The sequence below is a fragment of the Chionomys nivalis genome, chromosome 4 (genome assembly GCF_950005125.1).
Source record: "Chionomys nivalis chromosome 4, mChiNiv1.1, whole genome shotgun sequence".
NCBI lineage: Eukaryota > Metazoa > Chordata > Mammalia > Rodentia > Cricetidae > Chionomys > Chionomys nivalis.
In genome coordinates, this window is record NC_080089.1 from 18,581,012 (window position 1) to 18,603,952 (window position 22,941).

The window sequence follows — 22,941 nt, forward strand, 5'->3', positions numbered from 1 at the left end:
AGCTGTCGTTGATAATGTTGATTTTGACTCAGTTTAAGAAGTTAAAGGTAAATTTTCTATACAGATCCAGCTAATCTTATATTTTTGGTTGTGAGCCTAGCCTTTAATGGCTGAGCTATCTCTCCAGCCCTCCAGCTAATCTTATAACAAGTTTTCTTTGCAGAGAATTTTTAAATGATGGATGGGTTCATTATTTTTACATTACACTTAAAAATAACTCTCAGTGTTATTCTTTAGTATTCAAAAGTTTACTCTCAAGAGTTCTCCTTTAAGAGAATCAACCTCTCCCAAGGATGAGCCCTTTTGTTGGTAGCCCATCCCAGAGCGTTCAGCCCTGAAACTATATGCACGCAAACACAACAAATGGCTTAGCAGACTGCATGTAATTTGGCTTAGGTGAGATTCAGAGCACATTTGTGAAAAAATAGTGAGAAAATTCAGAGTGATCTAGTGAACCGCATTCCAGAGAAAGGGCAACATTGATGCGAGAACAGCAGCCCTCAGGGCTTGGCTATGTGTTCAAGCTCTTGGGTCCAGATATTTTAAAGAATCTTTATGAGCCAGGCAATACTTTTACTGAGGCTTATGTATTTAGAAAGTGGCCAAACAAAACTACAAAGGTGGTAATGATGTGCCTGTTTGAAACCCTGCGTGATGATTCAGCGGAAAGCCCTTACTGTTGAGTGCAGAGTCCCTGAAAACTCTATAAAACCATCCTTTATTACCGACTCACGCTCAAACCATGACAAGGCCACAGCTGGATGTCTAGGGAGTTCAGTGGCTCATCTCCTGTTTTTGGCTTATTTGCATGTAAGTGATGGACATCTTGGCTCTGTCCAGAGAGCAGGCACATTTAGGGCACTGGAGTAGGAAAGTTATTTTCTTTCTAGTCATTTAGTCATTTCTCTATTTTGTCTTGTTCTCCCATTCCCACCAGGTGTTTTTCCTTCCTTCCTTCCTTCCTTCCTTCCTTCCTTCCTTCCTTCCTTCCTTCCTTCCTTCCTTCCTTCCTTCCTTCCTTCCCTCCCTCCCTCCCTCCCTCCCTCCCTCCCTTTGTCCCTCCTTCCTTCCTATCGCCATCTAAGCTTCCTCAGCGTGGTGTTCATTTCATTCACTTGTGTTCTTTGAGGATCTCTATATAACCCTGGTTGCCCTAGAATTTGATATGTACCCCTGAATGTACAGAAAACTGTCTCCCTGGTGCTGTGACTAAAGATGCAAACCACCATGCCCCACTTCCTTCCTTAATTTTTCAGGGAAGTTCTAGTAATATTTGGAAAAGGAGGCTGCAGAGGATGTAACTGAATTATATATAAGGCAAATAACTTCTCTTTCAAAAGGAGAAACTCTCAATTTACATTGCTAACAGTAAAATAGGTGTATAGAAGCAACATGTTACAAGTGATACCTGGTGTTTTTGGTAAATTCCAATAATCAAGTCTAATATTCTTTTATTTCTCCTCATAAATACAGATTCCCCAAACTGTGGATCCAGAAACCACCTACTAAGTTGTGTGTGTGTGTGTGTGTGTGTGTGTGTGTGTGTGTGACTGAGCAGTTTGAGCTCCTGTTGAGGTGTTCACACTACTAAGAAATTAGTGGGCACAGAACCTAAAGTAATAATGGCATCGCCTGATAATCAACATCTGTGGTCGAAAAGAGACAATCTGAAGTTACTAGAATGCATGAAGAATATTATCCCCTTGGATGACTCCAGAGGATTCAAAAGAACCCTGGAAGACCTAGACTGGAACAAAGTGGCTTTTGGGCAGTTTTCGGGAGAAATATGCAGACAGAAGTGGGCGAAGATCTCCCATTGTCTGAGGAAGTCCCGCACACTGTCAGAGTTACTGCTGGAAGCCTCCGAACATCTCAAACAACCTCGCAGAAGTAAGGCAATCGAGAAGCATCCCGACTTCCCCAAACGACCCCTGACTGCCTATCTGCGCTTCTACAAGGAGCATCTGGAGAAATACTCTCAGATGTATCCCAAGTACAACAACCGACAGCTGACCAAAATCCTGGCTGAGAAATACAAGCAGCTGCCACAGGAGATCAAGGACAGATATATTCAGGAATTCCAGAAGGAGAAACAAGAATTTCCGAAAAAACTGGCTAAATTCAAGGAAACTCACCCTAGTATAGAGCATTATAAGAAATATAGAGTGCCCAAGAGCCACCAAACTAAAGTCCCTAAGAAATCACAAGGAGATATGAAAAACGTAAAGTCTCCTCTAGAAACAGAATTTCCCAAAGCATTTTCTACAGTGATAAAATTTCAGGGAGAACCCAAGAAACCCCCTATAAATGCATATCACAAATTTCACCAAGATTCATGGTCAAGTGCGGAGCTGCAGCATCTACCCTTAAGGGAACGTTGGGTTGAGATTAGCAGACGGTGGCATCAAGTCCCAGGGAGCCTGAGAGAGCATTATAACTGTCAGGTCGAAGAGTTACAGAAACAGTACTGGGTGGAGATGGACCGCTGGCTCAAGGGATTGACTCCCGAGGAAGCCACCGCATATCGAGAGACAAAAGCCACTTGTGGTAAGAGAAAGAACTTGACCATGTCTGGAGGCAGAAGCCCCAAATTTGGACAAACAGAGCATCAGTCCACCTCAGCAACGGAGGAGCTCCAATCCAGTTCTGGAGAAATGCAAGGGCTGCTGCCTCCTGAAACAGATTCCTCAGAGACTATTCAGGGCCATGATGGTGGCTCCCAGGCAGGCGGGCAGAATATGATGGAAAATGGCAAAGAGGAAGACCCCATCGGCTCCTCAGACTCTTCTAGCTGCTCCTCGGACTCTTCTAGCAGCTCCTCGGACTCCGCTAGCAGTGCAGATGAAGATGAAGATGATGGGCACGTTCCTTAGTGGACTTCTCAGATTTAGACTTCATTTTAGTCACTTTCCTACTCTAAATCATAGTTTAAAAGCCAGGGCATCCCGGACAGAGAGGGACTGGTCTTCTCTGTGCTTTTGTACTTCCTTACTTTTTTTTTTTTTTTTTTTTTTTTAATCCTGCATCCTTCCTTTACTTACTAAATACAAACTAAATACAATGGAATACAGTTTGGGGAGAAAGGAGTTTGCCACAGTATTGTCTTCATCAGGTTCATAGGTTTAGAAAGATCCTGAGACAGCACGCAAAGTTATTTACATTTTATTCAAACAAAGAACAGAGCCAGTTTTACAAAGTTAGGCACCGTGCAGACAAGTGGTATCAGTTAATTCTAGGAAGGATCTTTTAGTCCTTACTGTTTCAAACAGCGAATCTCATGTTTGATATTCAGGATAAGTAGACACATGAACAGATAGATACAGATAAATATTCTATTCTCTGACATTATCTGATGTCTTTAATACACTCATCAGCACCACACAACTGATTATTTTCTTAGTGGCATTTTAAATATATTTAATGTTACGTTTTTATCATTTTGCTTCTGAATAGTCTAAGCTGTTTTCATAAATATTAGCTTTATAGTATTTGTTTAAAATCTTTGAGATTTTAATATTTGTCCATAAAATTCATTTTATTTATTTTAGCTCCCACATAGATTGTAAAACTTTTACATATTAATAAAGTACTAGGATTTTTTAATAAATATTTACAGCATATAATGCTTAAATTCAGTTAAATATATGTATCACTTCAAATATTTATCATTTACTTAAGGTGAAATTTGCCAAAATATTTTTTTTTAAATTTACAGTGTATTGTCATTATTATCTTAATGAATCATTGTTTATGTGGTCTCCCCAAAAATTATTTGAGTGCATATTTTGCAACATTTACAATTTTGTACCCCTCTCTGATTTGCTTATGCTTCTAAACATGTTGTGGTAAATTTGTGTCTTTTTAAAAATTTTCAGCTGAAACTTACAAGATTTGCTGCTATGAAACTGTGTTGATATATGAATTTGAATTAAGTTGTAACATGTTGCCAGAAGTGAATATCTGCATATACAATTAAACAATTTTAATGAATGATGTTTATTAATTTTGTCCTATCTTTAATCATGTAGTGATGGTATTTTCTATAGTGTAATCCTCAGACTTCTCTAGACCCGCACGGAGAGTACTGTTACTACTTCTACTTTTGGGCCACAAAGGTGGTCTATTTAGGCATCACCTTTTATTTTGATTGATCTTACATCCCCAATCTGGGAAATTAAAAGTCCTGAAATCCAAAGTGGAGAGATGAAAAGTATATGGGGTCCATTCAACCATTTGTAGCAGACATTCCTATAAAATATGGAGACAAGATTTTGTTGTCTCAAATGGAAGTTACTGTCTCTTAATAGAATTAAGGTACCTATAGTCCTAAGACTGGAAAAACATGAAAATGGTTTAGAGTTTTGTAGATTTGGTTTAGGATATCCAAATTTATAGGAATGGCCACTGATAATGCACAACTCAGATGCATGGTATTCTTACCCTCAGTCCCCAGCAAGGCCTGGAAAGCAAATATGAGCATCCCTGGCTCCTTTGGAGTAGGCATTTGAGGAGGACACAATGACACAAGATATTCCAGGCCTCAGCTCTAGCTAGAAGCAGGGCTGTTGAGAATCTTTCCTCCAGGCAGGCCTCATACTGTAATTATGGGTCCATGCAAGAACATTGCCTGCCATGTGTAGTCCAGTAAGGACAAGCTAAGAGGAGAAGCTAAAAGTTTCGGCAACTTCAAGCTGGAAGGATTTGACTGGTGGTCTACAACTGCCTACAGCCTCCTTTGGCTACAGGAGGCTGCTTGTCATTTGCTCCTAGAATGAGCCCTGAAGTTAAGCATAGGTAACGTTGTCATCTATTGTTACCATCAGGGAATCTGGGTTTAGTTCATTTTCTCTGTCAGTTAAAGAATTAAAAGGCATGGGGAAAACATGGTCCTGAGAGATGGCAGCAGAAGAATCTCAAATACAGGACACAATGTCAGTCATTAGAGAAAGGCTTCTTTTAGAGAGAGGGAGACATACACAGACAGAAAGACCTTCTAGAAAGCAGGGAAAGTTGGTCCGTAAATGATGTGTGTGTATGTGTGTGTGTGTGGGGGGGGGCGAGGTTACAGGAAGCAGAAAAGTCCACCAGGATTGTTTCAAGGTGCCGATTTTTGTCTGAGGAGGAGCAAGCTAGCTTTCTTGGAAGCTTGCCATCTTTACTACCTAGTCATGGTCCCTCTTTCTATATGCTTGCCTCTCAGGGAACCTAACTATAGGACTTCACTACTGTGACCTAGCTGTAGAGCAGCCAAAGACATGAGACTTTCAGTTTAGTAAGAGATGGCATGTCCTTGGTGATCACTTTCCCCTCCTTAGGACTGAAATATTGTTTTCTAATCATAGGAATATGCCTGATGAGCAAATTCCTGACATTGTGTCTGACATGAAGTGTGGAAATTGGAGCCATGCATTCTGCAGCTGACCCATATTAGTCCTCTTTAAAAGGTCCCAAAAGCAATCTACAAATTCAATGAAACCCCCATCAAAATCCCAACACAATTCTTCACAGACCTTGAAAGAATATTAGTCAACTTCATATGGGAAAACAAAAAACCCAGGATAACAAAAACAATCCTCTATAATAAAGGAACTTCTGGAGGCATCACCATCGCTGACATCAAGCTCTATTATAGAGCTGCAGTAATAAAAACAGCTTGGTTCTGGCAAAAAAACTAGACAGGTTGACCAATGGAATTGAATAGAAGTCTAGATATTAACCCACACACCTATGAACACCTGATTTTTGACAAAGCTAAAATTATACAATAGAAAAAAAGAAAGTATCTTCAACAAATGGTGCTGGCATAACTGGATGTCAGCATGCAGAAGAATGAAAATAGATCCATATCTATCACCATGCACAAAACTTAAGTCAAAAGCAACTAAAGACCTCAATATAAATCCAACTACACTGAACCTGATAGAAGAGAAAGTGGGAAGTAGCCTTCAATGCATGGACACAGGAGACCCCTTCCAAAATATAACACCAATAGCAAAGACTCTACGAACAACAATAAATAAATGGGACCTCCTGAAACTTAGAGGCTTCTGTAAAGCAAAGGACACAGTCAATAAGACAAAAGGGCAGCCTACTGAATGGGAAAAGTTCTTCACTAACTCCACATCAGAGGACTGATTTACCAACTATATAAAGAACTCAAGAAATTAGACATCAAAATTTCAAATAATCCATTAAAAATGGGGTACAGAACTAAACAGAGAATTCTCACGAGAAGAATTTCAAATGGTATAAAGACAAGAAAATGTTCAACATCCTTAGACATCAGGGAAATGCAAATCAAAATGATGCTGAGATACCATCTTACATCAGTCAGAATGGCTAAGATCAAAAACATCAATGACAGCTTACGCTGGAGAGGAAGTAGAGCAGAAGAACACCAATCTATTGCTGGTGGAAATGGAAACTTGTACAACCTCGTTGGAAATCAGTATGGCAGTTTCTTAGAAAACTGGGAATCAACCTACCTCAGAACCCAGCAATACCACTATTAGGCATATACATAAAGGATGCTCAATCATACTAAAAGGGCATTTGTTCAACTATGTCCATAGCAGCATTATTTGTAATAGTTGGAACCTGGAAACAACCCAGATGCCCCTCAACTGAAGAACAGATAAGAAAAATGTGCTACATTTACACAATGGAGTACTACTCAGTGGTAGAAAACAATGACACTTTGAAATTTGTACACAAATGAATCAAACTAGAAAACATCCTGAGTGAGGTAACCCAGACCCAGACAGATGACCATGGTATGTACTCACTCGTAAGGGGATACTAGATGTAAAGCAAAGGATAACGAGCCTATAGTTCATGACCCTAGAGAACCTAAGTAACAAGGTGAAGCCTAAGAAAGATCTCCTGACAAAATTGGGAGCATGGGTGTGGGGGAGAAGGGAAGGTGGATGGGGAAGAGGAGAGGAGAATAGGAAGGGGGAGGAGAACTTGAGGGAACAGGACAGTAGAGATGGAGGAGGGACAGAGATGGAGTGAGCAAGGAAAGAGATATTTTGATTGAGGGAGCCATTATGGGGCTAATAAGAAACCGGGCACTAGAGAGATTCCCAGGAATCCACAAGGTTGATCTCAGTTAAGACCCTAGGCAATCGTGAAGAAGGTGCCCAAACTGTCCTTACCCTGTGGTCAGATTGATGTCACCATTCATGTTACCATAGAACCTTCATCCAGTAACTGATGGAAATAGAGGCAGAGTCCCGCAGTGGAGCACTGGACTGAGTTCCCCAACTCCAGTTGAAGAGTGGGAGGAGTGAGAATATGAGCAAAGCTGTCAAGACCGTGATGGGGATACCCACTGAGACAATTTACCTGAGCTAATGAAGCTCACCAACTCCAGCGGGACATGGAAGGAAACAGCATAGAACCAAATCGGACCCTCTGAATGTTGATAGCTGTATGGCTGGAGCAGACTGTGGGGCCACTGGCAGAGGCACCAGAATTTTTCCTGCTGCTTGTACTGGCTTTTTGGGAACCCATTTTTTTTTTTGGATGGATACTTTGCTCAGCCTAGATATAGTAGGGAGGGCCTTTGCTCCCCAAAGCAACGTGCCTTATACTGTCTGAGGAGTGGATGGGGGTGCCGTGGGAGGAAGATGGAGGGAATGGGAAGAGGGGAGAAAGTGGGAACTGGGATAGGTGTGTAAAATGAAAAAAAAGATAGTTTGTTTTCTTTCTTTCTTCTTTTTTTTTTTTAAGAAAAGTGAAAAAGCAAAACCAAAAAGGTTGGTCTTTATAGTCATGTGGTAGATGAAAACGTATGTCCTGCCATTGGCAGGACTGAATGGGAAGGGGCAGGGGATAAAGGAAAACTAATGGCTTCACGACCACAACCCCTGCCTCCATTTCCCTTCTGGTATGGCACCTAGATGTCTGTATTTTCAAAAGATTTTATTTATTTGTTTGTTTGTTTGTTTGTTTACAACCGGAACACCATTTCCCCTCCCTCCTCTCCTCCCAGTCCCTTCATTCTACTCCCCTCTCCCCATCCAGTCCTTCCTTGTTTCTATTCAGAAAATATTCTATTATAGTTAGATTGGTGCCTAGCCCAAAAGTCATCAGAGAGGCTTCATCCAAAAACTGGTGGGAACTGATGCAGAGACCCTCACTCAAACACTAGGCCAAACATGGGGAATCCCGCTGAAATTTTTTTTCTGTAACTGTCTTCTTTCACAGCTTTTAAAAATCGTTTGCTTTAAACCATCAGCCCCTTATCACTGCAAATTATAGGCATGGGCTGGGAAAATGGCTTAGTCAGTGTCTGTTGCTGTGAAAAGACACTGTAACCAGAGCAACTTACAGAAGGAAACATTAATTGGAGGTTTGTTTATAGCTTCAGAAAGTTAGTCCATTATCATCCTGGCAGGGAGCATAACAGCAGACAGGCATGGTGATGGAGAAGTAGCTAAGAGCTTTACCTTTTGATGTATAAGCAGCAGTCTAAGAAAGAGACTCTGAGCCTAGTGTGGCTTGAAACCTCCCAGTGATACACCTACTCCAACATGGCCACACCGCCTAATCCTTCCCCAATTGTTCTACTCCTTGATGAATAAGCATTCAAATATATGAGCCTATGGGGGCCATTCTCATTCAAACCACCAGAGTCAGAATGTCCTTTCTCTGCAAAAAAGAAAACCCAAGATTGATCCCTAGAAACCCCATTTAAAAATTTAGGTGCTGTGATCTGAGTTCTAAAGATGCAGAGACTGCAGATTCAATGGTGTTCACTGGCTAGCTAATCAACCTGTCCCAACTGTTGAGCTCCAGACATATGAGAGGCCTTGTCTCAAAGGAAGTGACACACATTACTAGGATGGCAGAGATGTGCACATACACATATATGACCATACACATGTGGATGACATAGATGTGCACATACACATATATGACCATACACATGTGGATGACATAGATGTGCACACACACATGACCATACACATGTGGATGACATAGATGTGCACATGCACATATATAACCACACACATGTGGATGACATAGATGTGCACATACACATATATAACCATACACGAAGCTGGGAATGAGGTTCAGAGTGTTTTCTTGACATTCATGATGACCCGGGTTCCTCCCCTAGCACCACATGAAGTGAGATATAATTGAGGTGCCAATGGAAGGGTCAAAAATTCAAGGTCATCTTCAGGTATTTTAGAGACTAGATTAAGCTACAAGAGACAATGTCTCAAGAAACAAACAAACATCAAAAGACAAATTTAATCCAGACACTTAGTCTCATTAAGGAAGGAAGATGATCTATAAAACACAGCCTCAAGACCGGGTGTTTGGTGGCACACGCCTTTAATCCCAGCACTCAGGAGGGAGAGGCAGGTGGATCTTTGTGAGTTCAAGGCCAGCCTGGTGTACAGTGTGTCAAGATGGACAGCTCTACTAACTTCCTCACATCTTGCAAAGGGCCATAGACCACAGCCATAGAAGTCTGGATATCCTGAAGTCACCAGTCAAGGGGACTAAATGCTGGGAGCAGATCCTATGTGCCTCAGTCAAATGCAAATCAAGTGTCTCAGGCCTTTATTGGCTTTCAATGTCTCTGGTGTAAAGCCAAAACAATCACCCAGGATTTAAAGACATTCACTCATTTCCCCACCCGTGAAAATGGGATTCATGCTGCATGATACCCTATGAATCCACTACTTCAGGTCCACAAGAGTCACATTTAGGTCGTGTTTTATAGGCCTTTCCAATTAACGTTCTACGTGTTTACTTCTACATGGAGGAACAAATTTTCCACTATCCTCATGCAGAATTGTATCTCTTATTCTTTATTTTTGTTTTCAGCCTAAGTCTCCACACTGGTGACATTGAAATCATTCAACAACAAGCCCATCTTCTGTTGTTTATTAATACAGAAGAAAGGTTCCAGTCTTGCAAGCCGTTGTAATCTATATTTTTAAAATTTTTACTTTCTATTTCAATTAATTGTAAATACACAGATTTCATTATGGCATCTCTTTCTTTTCTCTTTTTCACTTTTTCTAATCAAAACTATGTTTCATACAATATATTCTGAACCGTTTTCCCTCACTCAATTCCCCCCAGATCTTCCCAACTTTTCCACTCACCTATCCAAGTCTATAACTTTTATTTCTCTTTTTCTTTAGAAGACAAGCAAACAAATAAACAAAACCATAACAATAACAACAAACCCACAAGAAATTTACACACACACACACACACACACACAAATCCATTAAAACACAAAATTGGGAACTGGAATATACAAGGCAGGAAGACAAAAATACCCCCCCCCCAAAGCAATATGAGACCAAAATTAAACAAAACAAAAAACCCTACAAAAGTACCATTGAGTTAACAGTACCCTTGAGTTCTTTTTGTGTTTGGCCATCTTTTACTAGGCATGGGTGCTGTGCTTAAGTGTGGTTAATATACCCACTGAGCCTCCACTGGAGAAAACTATTTTTTTTTCTTTTTTAAGCAGATGTTAGTTGGAGATAACTTCTTGGTTAGGAGTGGCAGTTCATGTTCAGTTGCCTTGTTAGTACTAGAATCCCATGTGAACCCATGTGAAAGGCCTGAACCTTTGCAGATGCTGGCCCAGTCTCTGTGAGTTCAAATGTGCAGCAGTCCTTTTGTGGCCAGAAGACTTATTTCCTTGAAGTTATCCATTTCCCTCTGACTCTACAATCTTTCCACCTCCTCTACTGCACGGCTATGTAGTATCCTTCTCTGTCTCTTCTGGTCAGTTTGTTTGAAGTCTGTTTTGTCAGATATTAACATGCTACATCTGCTTGACCCTGGGTGCATTTGCTTAGAATATCTTTTTCTATTCTTTAACCCTGAGATGATCTCTGTCCTTGGACACAGCAGAAAGATGGATCCTGTTTTCTAATTGAATCAGTTAGCCTGTGTCTTTTTATTGTGGGATTGAGACAACTAATTGTCTACTACTACTATTAATTATCCACTACCACTCAGAGATTTATCAATGAGTGGTGTTTATTGATTCCTGTTATTTTATTGTTACAGTGGAGTGATTTTTCCCAATTTTGGTTTACTGGTCTGAGATTATTTATTTCTTGTGTTTTTTTGGGTATGATTAACTCTTTAGAGTGAAGTTTTCCTTCTAGAATTTTTATAGAGCTGGATTTATAGATAATGTTTAAATTTTGATTTATCATGAAATGTTTTTCTTTCTCATCTATTGTGATTGATAATTTTGCAGGGTATAGTAGTTTGTTCATTTGTTTGTTTTTAAAGAGATTGTAGTGATCAAAATATGCTTTAAATGTTTATATTTTATATACTTTCATGTACATGTAAAATAACAGTGTACTGCAGATAAAACAGAACTGAATAAAACTTTAGTATAAAAATGTAAAGTCAGGCTGGGCAGTAGTAGCACATGCCTTTAATCCCAGGACTGAAGGGAGAGGCAGGCAGACCTTTGTGAGTTTGAAGTAATTCTTGTTATGTAAATAAGAGTGTTTCTATGGCACCAAGTTGCAAGTAATTTTGATTAGCTGCACAAATCTGTCATTCTTTGGTTCTAGTTAGGTAAAGGGGAAACCCAACATACATAAAATCATACAAAAAAAATACAAAAAAAAAATAAACAATGGGAGCCACGTAAGGAAAGTGAAAACCACTCCACAAGACCCATTTAGAAAGTGTAGCTGCCTGCTTGCCCAGCCTTATAAAATGACTAAAATGTAGAATGGTTAAGATTTATTAGTGTGCATACTTCAGCAGTGTAAAGCTGTGATCCTTTTGATTTTGACTTTCTAGCTACTTGTTGATTTTTCTGTTTATGTGGCAATAAGCTACCTGAGAAATGCAAATTGCTGTCTAGTTGGGGTTTCTATTACTGTGAAGAGACACCACGATCCCGGCAACTCTTTTTTTTTTTTTTTTTTTTAATTAAAATTTCCAACTGCTCCCCGTTTCCCATTTCCCTCCCCCTCCGGCAACTCTTATAAGAGAAAAAGACATTTAATTGGAGCTAGCTTACAGGTTCAAAGGTTTAGTCCATTGTTGCCATGGTGGGCAACATAGCAGCATGCAGGCAGGCATGGTGCTGGAGAGGGAGCTGAGAGTTCCGATACAGATCAGTAGGCTGCAGGAAGAGAAATTGATCTAGAACTGATTTGAGCTGATGAAACCTCAAAGCCCACCTGACAGTGACACACTTACTCCAGCAATGCCACACTCCTAAAGAGTGCCACTCCACAGGAGTCAGTGGGGGGGGGCATGTTCACTCAACCACCACAATTGTTCAATCAAATGACAAAGACACCCTTCATTTGGAGGCTTTAGGTGACAAGGAATTTCCGCAGTTTCCCAGGAGGTGAAAATCAAGCAGGCAAACACCTATGCAATAAATTGTAGACGTGAATAGAACCTGCCCAGTCTTTTCTCATTTGTTGTTATTTCCTTTGTATACTGCTATTAGTAATTAATTTAGTTTATTTTTTGAGACAGGGTTCTCTGTGTGGCCCCAGGTGTCCTGAAACCCACTCTGTAGACCAGGCTGGTCTCAGAGATCCACCTGTCTTTGCTTCCAAATTGCTGGGAGTAAAGGTGTTTGCCACTTCCTTCATTCCTTCCTTCCTTCCTTCCTTCCTTCCTTCCTTCCTTCCTTCCTTCCTTTTTCTTTTTCTTTTTTTTTTTTTTTTTGGAACAGGGTTTCTCTGTGTACCAGTCTTAGCAGTCCTGGAACTAGCTCTTGTAGACCAGGTTGGCCTCGACCTCACAGAGATCCGCCAGCCTCAGCCTCCCGAGTGCTGGGATTAAAGGCGTGCACCACCACCACTGGAAGCAATTAATTTTTGAAAGTGGAATTAAATAGATAATCTTCCTGTGGGCTTCACTTTCCTACTGAAAGCAGGGACTATAGAGAGCTAGTGAAAAATGCAAATCTTGGACCTGCGGAAGGAAAAGCAGGCATTTGAACAAGATTTTCATTTATCCTGGTGCATAGCAGAGGTGGAAAGTCCTGGCTAAGGGATGGAGCCCTCCCAGGGAGGGAAGGCATCAGGAGTAGTCTCCTAGGAGTCAGCAAAACAGCAAGCACCTGTTAGAGCCTAAAGACCATGTCTGTTCACTGATTCCATGATGCAGTGGTGAGGATCCTGGCAAAAGTCAATCTAGATGCTATGAGTTACAGATAACTGTAGACCCAAGTTGCCTTAAATGTTCAGTTGGAGATTCTGGCTCATCCTTGCCTTGTCAGGGAAGCCCCATTCCCCGTCCCAGCCCTGCCTGATCAGAGTCTCCAAACAAAGGAAATGTGCCCCAAAGCCCATTCTTGCATTTTTGGTAAGTACTGAAGCTTCCTACCTTGAAACTGGCAGCCACCTAAGTTCCCACCTAAGCGCTCAACTTTTGTCCATACTTGAGCTCAAGCCCACCCTGTGGTGGACACATCATCACTCCTTGCCTTCAGCCTCTTAAAATCTCGCTGTTTTAGTTCAGGGGGACTTCTCTGGCCTCGATCTCTGGAACCAGAGAACCCACTTGTGAGTTGTTTTCTCAATAAATCTATTGCTAAACTTTTTCAATTTATCTTGATCTGGCTTACTGTGTTGGCGCAGGAACGTATCATTGTGTGGAGGTGCAGAAAACCTATCCTTAAATATTAGCAGAAAAGCACACTTCTGAATAGAAACACAAAATAAATAAAGAGAAAATCAAATTTAGCATCTGGATCTAAGATGAAATCTGGAGCCAGGAGAACTAGGTCAGCTTGGGGCCCTCGGCACAGGAGGCCTGGGATGAGCAGGGAGAGCTGTGTGTGCAAAGGCAGCCACTGAGAACAGGGTGAGAAACTGACCGAATGGCCAACTTAGCACTGTTCCAGAAGAGACCTTGTCATTGCAGATGACAGCCCTCAATTTGTTAAGAAGCATACATATTTTTTTTTAAAAAAAAGGAGACAAAATTATTAGGAGCAATAGGATTGAATTACCCTCCTTCAGACCTGAAGATAGCTAACTACATAGTTATTAAGACAATCATGATTAGCTCACAATACATTTACATACAGGTCAGACTTTCTATACACCAGCAATCAAACATTTAAAAAAATAAGGGAACATTTAATATTTTCAAGATAAATATAAAATGCTCAGAGATTTCAAATTTATTACATATCGCATACATAGTTAATTAACCAAAAGGAGAGGTATGCTGGGGCTTGAATGTAAGATTTACTGTATTGATTCTCAGATTATTTTGAAAATTAATCATTTCCAGTAAAAAGAACAAAGGCCTTTTGACAAATCAATGATATTTTTCCTAGAAAATATAAACACAAAAAAGAAAGACAGAGAGAGGGAGAGAGAAAAGGAAAAGAGAGAAAGGAAGAAAGAAAATCTAGCAGAAAAGTAGATCATTCTATATGCATTAATATGTTTATGGTAAGTTAGCGTATTGATACAGTGCCATATATAATACATAACAGTGTGTGTTCATATGTTATATCAACAGCACATTAATGTATTTATTGGCATAAGCTAATTGACACAATATTGCACAATGCCATAAACAGATCTAGAACAGAAGTAGCCAAATGATGTGTGCATGACCCACTACAAATGTATAAATAAGAACGTGCAGTCTGGAATCAACCTACCTGAGGACCCAGAAATACCACTCTTGGGCATATACCAAAGGATGCTCAATCATACTAAAAGCGCATTTGTTCAACTGTGTTTATAGCAGCATTATTTGTAATAGTTGGAACCTAGAAACAACCTAGATGCCCCTCAACTGAAGAATCAACAAAGAAAATGTGGTACATTTACACAATGGAGTACTACTCAGTGGAAAAACAACAACAACAACAACAAACAAAACAAAAAAAATGACATCTTGTAATTTGCATGCAAATGGGTGGACTTGAAAAAAACCATCCTGAGTGAGGTAACCCAGACCAAGAAAGATGAACTGTTGGACTCTAGCATCCAAACACCAAGGAGGAGTCGCCCCCAGAGACCACCTCTCACACCACAGCCGATACAAAAGCATGAGGATTTTATTAATTCTGTCATGACAGGGTCCCTCAGCATTTGGGAAGCCGAGAGACCTCAAATAGCTGGAACAGGCTACTTTTAAAGAAGAAGGCCACAGAAGCAAGGGGGTTGTGATTGGCTTATTCAAAAGGGCTATCGCCAATAATTGGCTGGAGAGCTGTTGCCAGATCAGATGAAGTAAGAGGTCATTTTGACCCCGTTTCCCAGGGGACCAAATCAAAACATATGTATATGGGTAATTGTTCAGGAACTGAGTATGTGTATGTGTAGCTGTTAGGTCCTTGGTTCCCAGGAGAGGAGGGAAAACACTATGTCATGGAGGCTGAGAGGATTCAGAGTTGTTAGAAATGGCTTTAGAATTGTCTTAAAGTCTTACAGAACATGATATGTACTCACTCATAAGTGGATACTAGCTGTAAAGCAAAGGAAAATGAGCCTATAGTCCTCAATTTTAGAGAAGCTAAGTAACAGGGTGAACCCTAAGAGAAATATCTATAGATTCCACTGGGAAGGGGAAATAGACGAAAACCTCCTGACAAAATTGGGTGCATGGGGATTTGGGAGAAAGAAGAAGGGGAAGAGAAAATGGGAAGAAGGAGGAGAGCTTCAGTGAAAGTGGTGGTTGTGATGTGGGAAGGATAGAGATGGAGAGCGCAGAAAGATATATTTTCAATGAGGGAGCCATTATAGGGCTAGCAAGAAACCTGGCACTAGAGAAATTCCCAGGAATCCACAAGGATGACCCCAGCTAAGACCCTAAGCAATAGAGGAGAGGGTGCCCAAACTGCCTTGCCCTGTAGTCAGATTGATGTCACCATTAATGTCATCATAGAACCTTCATCCAGCAACTGATGGAGACAGGGGTAGAGATCCACAGCAGAGCACTGGGCTGATTTCCTGAACTCCAGTTGAAGAGTGGGAGGAGTGAGAATATGAGCAAAGCAGTCAAGACCATGATGGAGACACCCACTGAGACAATTTACTGAGCTCATGGAGCTCACCAACTCCAGTCAAACAGGGAAGGAACTAGCATAGGATCAAGCTAGACCCGCTGAATGTGGGTGACAGCTGTATGGCTGGGGCAGACTGTGGGGCCACTGACAATGGCACCAGGATTTATCCCTGCTGCTTGTACTGGACATTTGGAACCCATTCTCTTTGGATGAACCTTGCTCAAATTGGATATAGTGGGAGAGGGCCTTGGTTCTTCCTCAGAGCAATGTGCCTTGCCCTCTCTGGGGAGTGGAGGGGGGGATGGGGAAGGAGAAATGGTGGAGGGAATGGGACAAGGGGAGGGAGTTGTATGTAAACTGAAAAAGGATAGTTTACTTTCTTTTAAAAAAATAATATAGAAAAAGTGAGGGGAAAAAAAGATACAGTCTGAGATGGAAGAGAGAGACCCAGTAGGTAGTGAACACCCTGGCATGTGTTCACAGGTTCATAGGGATCATATCAAAGATTTCAGGAAACAGGGAAGTTCCAAGTTCCCTAATAAATGCTGAATTCCTGCCTACCAGCTTTCCTGGCCCTATGCTTATACCAGCAAGATAGCAAACTAGATGAAAATAATATAGAATTAAAAATATATAGTAGAGCCGGGCGGTGGTGACACACACCTTTAATCCCAGCACTCGGGAGGGAGAGGCTGGCGGATCTCTCTGAGTTCGAGGCCAACCTGGTCTACAAGAGCTAGTTCCAGGACAGGTTCCAAAGCCATAGATAAACCCTGTCTCAGAAAAAAAAAAAGAAAAGAAAATATATAGTAAACAACAACAAAAAAAGCAGTGGGTAAACTTAATGTATTTGGTTAAAAGGAAAGGGGGTTGGAGAGACAGCAACTGTTTAAGAGTACTTGTTGCTTTTGCAGAGGATCAGGCTGTGATTCCCAGCATCCACAGGGCAGTGAACAGCCATCTGTAACTCCAGTTTCAAGAGATCCAGTGCCCGTTTCTAGCCTCCACAGGCATGACACACATGGAGTGCACAGCACAATAAAACAAATAAATAAATTTAAAAGCTTTTGAAAGGGAAGAAATGGTGTGAAAATTCTGTGTATGCTTCAAACACCAGATAAAAGAGACAGAATGAAGAGTCTATAGTAGTAAAAATCACACCCAAAGCAGACAAAGGAGCAAATATAAAGAAAATGCAAGAAGCCCAAGTGATATGTGAAATAGAAAATTGATGGAACTGTATCTGTGAGTATGATGAAAAAGGAGGGGATAATATAAAAAGAGAATAAAGAAAACAAAAAAGACTCATAACCATACTTTGGGGACTATAATGATATTTTAGCAGCAAGAAGTAGCTTAATGTCAACGTTAAGTTAATGGCATAGAGGAGGGAATTGACTCAATTAATAGGACAGCCAATGGATTAAAGCAATTGTGGAGAGACAGAAGACATCAGAGACTCAACCTAAAGCTTAGGCTCTGATACAAAAGTGTCCCCAAAGTGGCAAAGAAAAACAATCAATGATATTTGTGTGTTGGGACCATTTGGAGTCCTGGCTTGGACTTTACTTGACCTTCTGATGTGTGCTACCAAAAGCTGTGTCCAGCTCTGCTTCCTGAGCACGTGTTGCCTTATCCTTAATTGAGGATCAGGAGATGAGGTTTTCACCATCTGGCCCACTTGACTGTGTTGGGTATATAAACCTCCGTGGTACTATTCAATAAAAAGCTTCTTTAGCAGTGACTAGAGGTGTGTGTCTCTGTGTGTTTCAATCTCTAGCCCCTTTCCCGAGGCTCATGAATGGTGCTGTAGTGCAGGCACTGCAATACAGGAGTAGTGTCGTACTGTCACGTTAACAGGCGGGCGCAACACCTGTGCTGGCATTCTTGGTTGTGAACTCTACTATACCTGGAGTGAAATGCATTCCAGAAATAGAGGGAACACCTTTGATCTAGATCTTGAGGCTAGAAGACACAGACTTTTCATCCACATTTTGATGCTGGAAGACACCAGTTTTTTGCTTTTTGTTTTTCGAGACAGGGTTTTACTGTAGTTTTAGAGCCTGTCCTGGAACTCACTCTGTAGATCAGACTGGCCTCGAACTCACAGAGATCCGCCTGGCTCTGCCTCCCGAGTGCTGGGATTAAAGGCGTGCGCCACCAACGCCCGGCTAAGACACCACTTTTTCATCCAGATCTTTTTTTGTTTTGTTTTGGTTTTCGAGACAGGGTTTCCTTTTGTGTAGATTTGGAGCCTGCCCTGCAACTTGCTCTGTAGACCAGGCTGACCTCGAACTCACAGAGATCCTACTGCCTCTGCTGCCCGAGAGCTGGGATTAAAGGCACGTGTCACCACCCCTTAGCTTGATCCAGATCTAAAGGCAGAAGACACACCCCTTTAATTCAGATCTGGGCCACACCTACTTCTGGAAGCCTATATATGAACAATGGAAGAAGAAAGGTTCATTCTTTGCTCGCTTGCCCTCACCTTGTCAGCACATCCATTCCTTCACTGGAGTCTGCTTCTTCAGGATTCCAGCACACACAGAAGACCAGCCAAGATAGCCAGCCAGCCTTGTGGGACTGAGCAACTACTGGGCTCTTGAACTTCCATTCATAGCCAGCCATTGTGGGACTACTGCCTGTAAGTCATCCCATTAAACTCTTATATATATTCATTTTATAAGTCTGTGACTCTAGAGAAGCCTGACTAATCAGGGTTAGTGTTAGGGTTGGGGTTATTCAGTATCTAGTCCTTCAATTAAGCTGGCGATGGCTACAGGAAGGGTTTTATGTCTGTCAGGGAGGAAAATTATCCCAGCACTCAACATCTTAACTTTTATAAGAAAAATATTACATTAAGAGAGGGGCTTACAATAAAGTCTTTTCATGACTGTGAATAGTGATTTTGGTTCTTAGTACTGTTTAATTTAGTACTGTTTAACTGTTTAACTTAGTACTGTTTAACTCAGAACACAACACTCCTATCCCAGGGCCCTTAACAAGAGACAATTTTCGTCCAACTTTTCCCAGGTAAAGCTTTTTTTGAGGGGCCATGATTTCTCTGTGTAACAGCCATAGTTGTGTTTGAACTAGCTTTTTGTTTGTTTGTTTGTTTTTGTTGTTTGAGACTGAATTTCTCTGTGTAACTCTGCCTGTCTTGGAATTCACTCTGCAGACCAGTCAGGCCTTGAACTCACAGAAATCTGCCTGCCCCTGTCTCCCGAATGCTGGGATTAAAGGTGTGCACCACCACCACCTAGCTTGAACGAGTTCTTGAGACCAGGCTAGCCTCGAGTACACAAGAGATCTGGCCACCTCTGCTTCCTGAGGGCTGGGATTAAAGGCATGTGCCACCAGCTCCCGGCCAGGTGAAGCTTTAATGTATGCATTATCATTCATGTAAAGGAGGCAGAAGTAGAGAGAAGGCAAAGTCAAGGCTAAAGAAAGATACTCCAGTGTGAAAGACCAGAAAAGAGAAGCGTGGTCCCCTGACATTTATAACAGTTGTCTCTCTCTGTGTGAGATGTTTCCTAATATTTAGTACATCAATTATTTTATGTAAATTCTTGCTGTATGGAGCTCTGTCTATTGCAAATACTGCATTTTTTTAAACCCATTATCTTGCTGCTGAATATATTTGTTTACATTCTAGTTCACAGCTCTTATGATTCTAGTTTCCAAGACCAAAGTAGAAAGTGTAGAGGGTTAGCGGAGATGGTTGGCTGTGTGCAGGGGAGTATCGTATTTGTTGTTGTGTCTGTGTGTTGAGACAGGATTGCATTATTTAACCTAGAGGGAACTAGAGCTTGCAATCCCCTGCCACACCTTCCTGAGTGATGGGGTAACCATGCCTGCTACAATTTACTTATATTGTATTTACAGCTTTTAGAAATACTACTTAAGAGTTCTCAGGGAAGATGGGCTAACTTGATCTCCCATGAGCCTCCACTGAATGATCTCAGCACCTATGATTGCTATTGTTTCCAATTTACCTAAACACTACCTAATAGTGTGTACTGTGACTTTTTAAAATATATTCACCATAAAGTAACAAAGGTTAATATATTCTTTAGATGCTTATTGGCCATTTGTTTTAACTTCATTTGTGAAGGGATTACCAAATTTGTCACCCATTTTTCTAAACCATTTGTCATTATTTTTGAGACATTTACTGGATATATGTGGCCAAAATCTCTTCAACCACATTATGGTTTTTCCCTATCTTGAACTAGTTTGATAAATATGAACAACTAATATAATGTGTTACAAATTATAATTTTGCCTCTTTTTAATTTATTGTTTCCATAGAAATTATACTCTCTTCACTGACTGTAAAATTTCCATTCTTTTATTTTTAAATTAAAGCTATTGATTGTTTTATTTATTTATTTATTTATTTATTTATTTATTTATTTATTGTTTTTTTGAGACAGGGTTTCTCTGTGTAACAGTCCTAGCTGTTTTGGAACTAGCTCTTGTAGATCAGGCTGGCCTCAGACTCACAGAGATTCACCTGCCTCTGCCTCCCAGTGCTGGGATAAAGGTGTGCACTGTCATGCCTGGCAAAGATATTGATCATTTAGAACCGAAATTCTAAGATAATAGTAAGAAGAAATTAGTAAGAGATTGATCTGGACATAAGTTAAAAAAGCAGTACAAGCTAAAATTTTCCTAAGTAACAAGTGAAGGACATTTGAAAATTTAGAACTAAGTGACTTATAATTGTGTGAAATGTGATTGAATGGCAAAGACAGAGTATCAGAAACAAAATATCCAGCCAACCTGGGTAAGAGACTACTTGCTATTAATGTGAACACTAGGGCTGTGGAGGCAGGATGTTCAGATGCTCAAGGTCATGCTTGACTACACAGGAATAGAGCAAGTTTGAGGTAAGCTTTGTGCTACATCAAACTGGGCAGAAACAAATAAACCCAAGCTCCACCATCTCCTAAACAAACAACCCACTGCAGTCAAATATGTTCCAAACCATGGGAGAGACCAGACTGCATATTTAATCAAGTCAACATTTTCTATTCCAAGTAATTCAGGCTAACAATTCTGAACTATATTATGTTCTACAAACCAAGGAGAGCTAGAGACATGGGCAGTGACAATTCTTGCTAGGACTCAAGAGGCCCTGGGTTCAATTCCTAGTAATGGAGAAAACAAAACTAAACAAACAAACAAACAAAAAAACAAAAAAATAAAACAGCTAATGAGAATGTTTTTAGGGACTATGAGAAAACACTGGCTATGTAACTGAACAAGGACTGACAGCTGACATTAGATAGGATGAAACATAATCTTCAAAGTGCTGAAATAAATTCATCAGAACAGACCTCTCGGTTCCTGGATATGGAATCTGAATTTTTACATGTAACATTAGATTATTGCTGAATGTAGTACTCCTCAACCCCTAATGGTTGGGGATAAAAGTAAAGATAAACTTTTAATTCCAGTAGTCACACTAGTTTGCCATGTGGTAGTGGTACACACCTTTAATCCCAGCTCTAGAGAGGAATATAAAACAGGAGGGGAGTCACACAGTCCCATTCTGAGATTCCTGGAGGCGGGATAGTCATTTTGGACTGAGGTAGAGGTAAGAGCCAGTGGCTAACTGTTTTGCTTTTCTGACCTTCAGGTTGAACCCCAATTTCTGTCTTTAAGGTTTTGTTAACCGTGCTACAAGGCCCCAAGTTTGATGCCAAATACTGAAAACTAAATTATAGAGTATTATAATGTACGTAAGTTAAATGAAAATAATTCCTAGTGAAATCGATCCGGGTTACTTTCTTAACACCAGGCCCTGATGGGCATATAAATATATACTCTAATTTTATCCTGTACAAAAAGTGTCCTGTTGGGTGTGTTCGAGCATACCTTTGATCTCCACACCGAGAAAGCAGAAACTGTAAGATCTCTGTCTCTCAGAAGCAGGACACAAGGAAATCTCAAACTCAAGGTCAACCTGGGCAGTTTAGTAAAGCCCTCTTTCGTTAGTGAATGTGCAAGGTCTGGGGATATAGTCCAATGAGAGAGAGCTTATCTAGGAACCTAGAAGCCAAGGCTCAAACTATGAACAGATCCTAAAAGAATACGGAAAAGTACAAATGAAGGCGGGCTCAGCAGTGTACACCTTTACCTCAACAGAGGCAGGCAGGTGGATATATTTACACTCCAGGGCAGCAGGAGTTAGCTTGTAACCGTTTACAAAAAAAGAAAATATATTTATGTTTCCATACCTCTGTACTCTATTAAAAATAAACATCCATTTGTGTTATTTTTATAAAGCACAATATTCTCTAAAATTTTATCTGTTACAAAAGGTGTTGGGCCAGGTGTGGTCAAGCACACCTTTAATCCCAGTAGAAGGAAGGCAGAGACTAAAGGCTCTCTGTTAGTTCCAGGCCAGCCTGCTGTCTACAGTGAGAAGCTGTCATTAAAACATGTGTGAGCATTTATCTTTACAGAAACATCTATTTCTGTTTTTATAGAATGTATTTGAAAATATTCAACTGTTGAGAATAATGGATGTATTTAAAATACTGATATGAAAAAGTTGGTGAGATAATGGTATGCTAATTAAATTAGTGGTGACTTCATACTTACACATAGATCAGATTATTCGATTGTTTTTATAATCAACGTGTGCTATCATTTTTTTTTTCAGAGACAGGATTTCTCTGTAGCTTTGGAGCCTGTCCTGGAGCTAGCTCTTGTAGACCAGGCTGGCCTCAAACTCAGAGAGATCAACCTGCCTCGGCCTCCAGAGTTAAACCTGGGATTAAAGGAATGCACCACCACCGCCCGTCCACTTGTGCTTTCAATACAGGATTTTCTGTGTAATAGTCTCAGCTGTCATGGAAATGGTTTTATATACAGGCTGGGATCCAATGCAGAGATTAGCCTGCCTCTGCCTCCCAAGT

The 22,941-nt window shown here is 40.6% G+C and overlaps 2 protein-coding genes across 2 annotated transcripts in view; one reads left to right on the plus strand and one right to left on the minus strand.

The window, feature by feature from the left end:
* Positions 1–22,941, minus strand: part of Naalad2 (N-acetylated alpha-linked acidic dipeptidase 2) — a 114,385-nt gene that overhangs the window by 65,677 nt on the left and 25,767 nt on the right. The window lies entirely within an intron of this gene.
* On the plus strand, positions 1,623–2,873 carry Ubtfl1 (upstream binding transcription factor like 1). Its single transcript, XM_057766760.1, has one exon. The coding sequence runs from the start codon at positions 1,623–1,625 to the stop codon at positions 2,871–2,873; it is 1,251 nt and encodes a 416-aa protein (XP_057622743.1).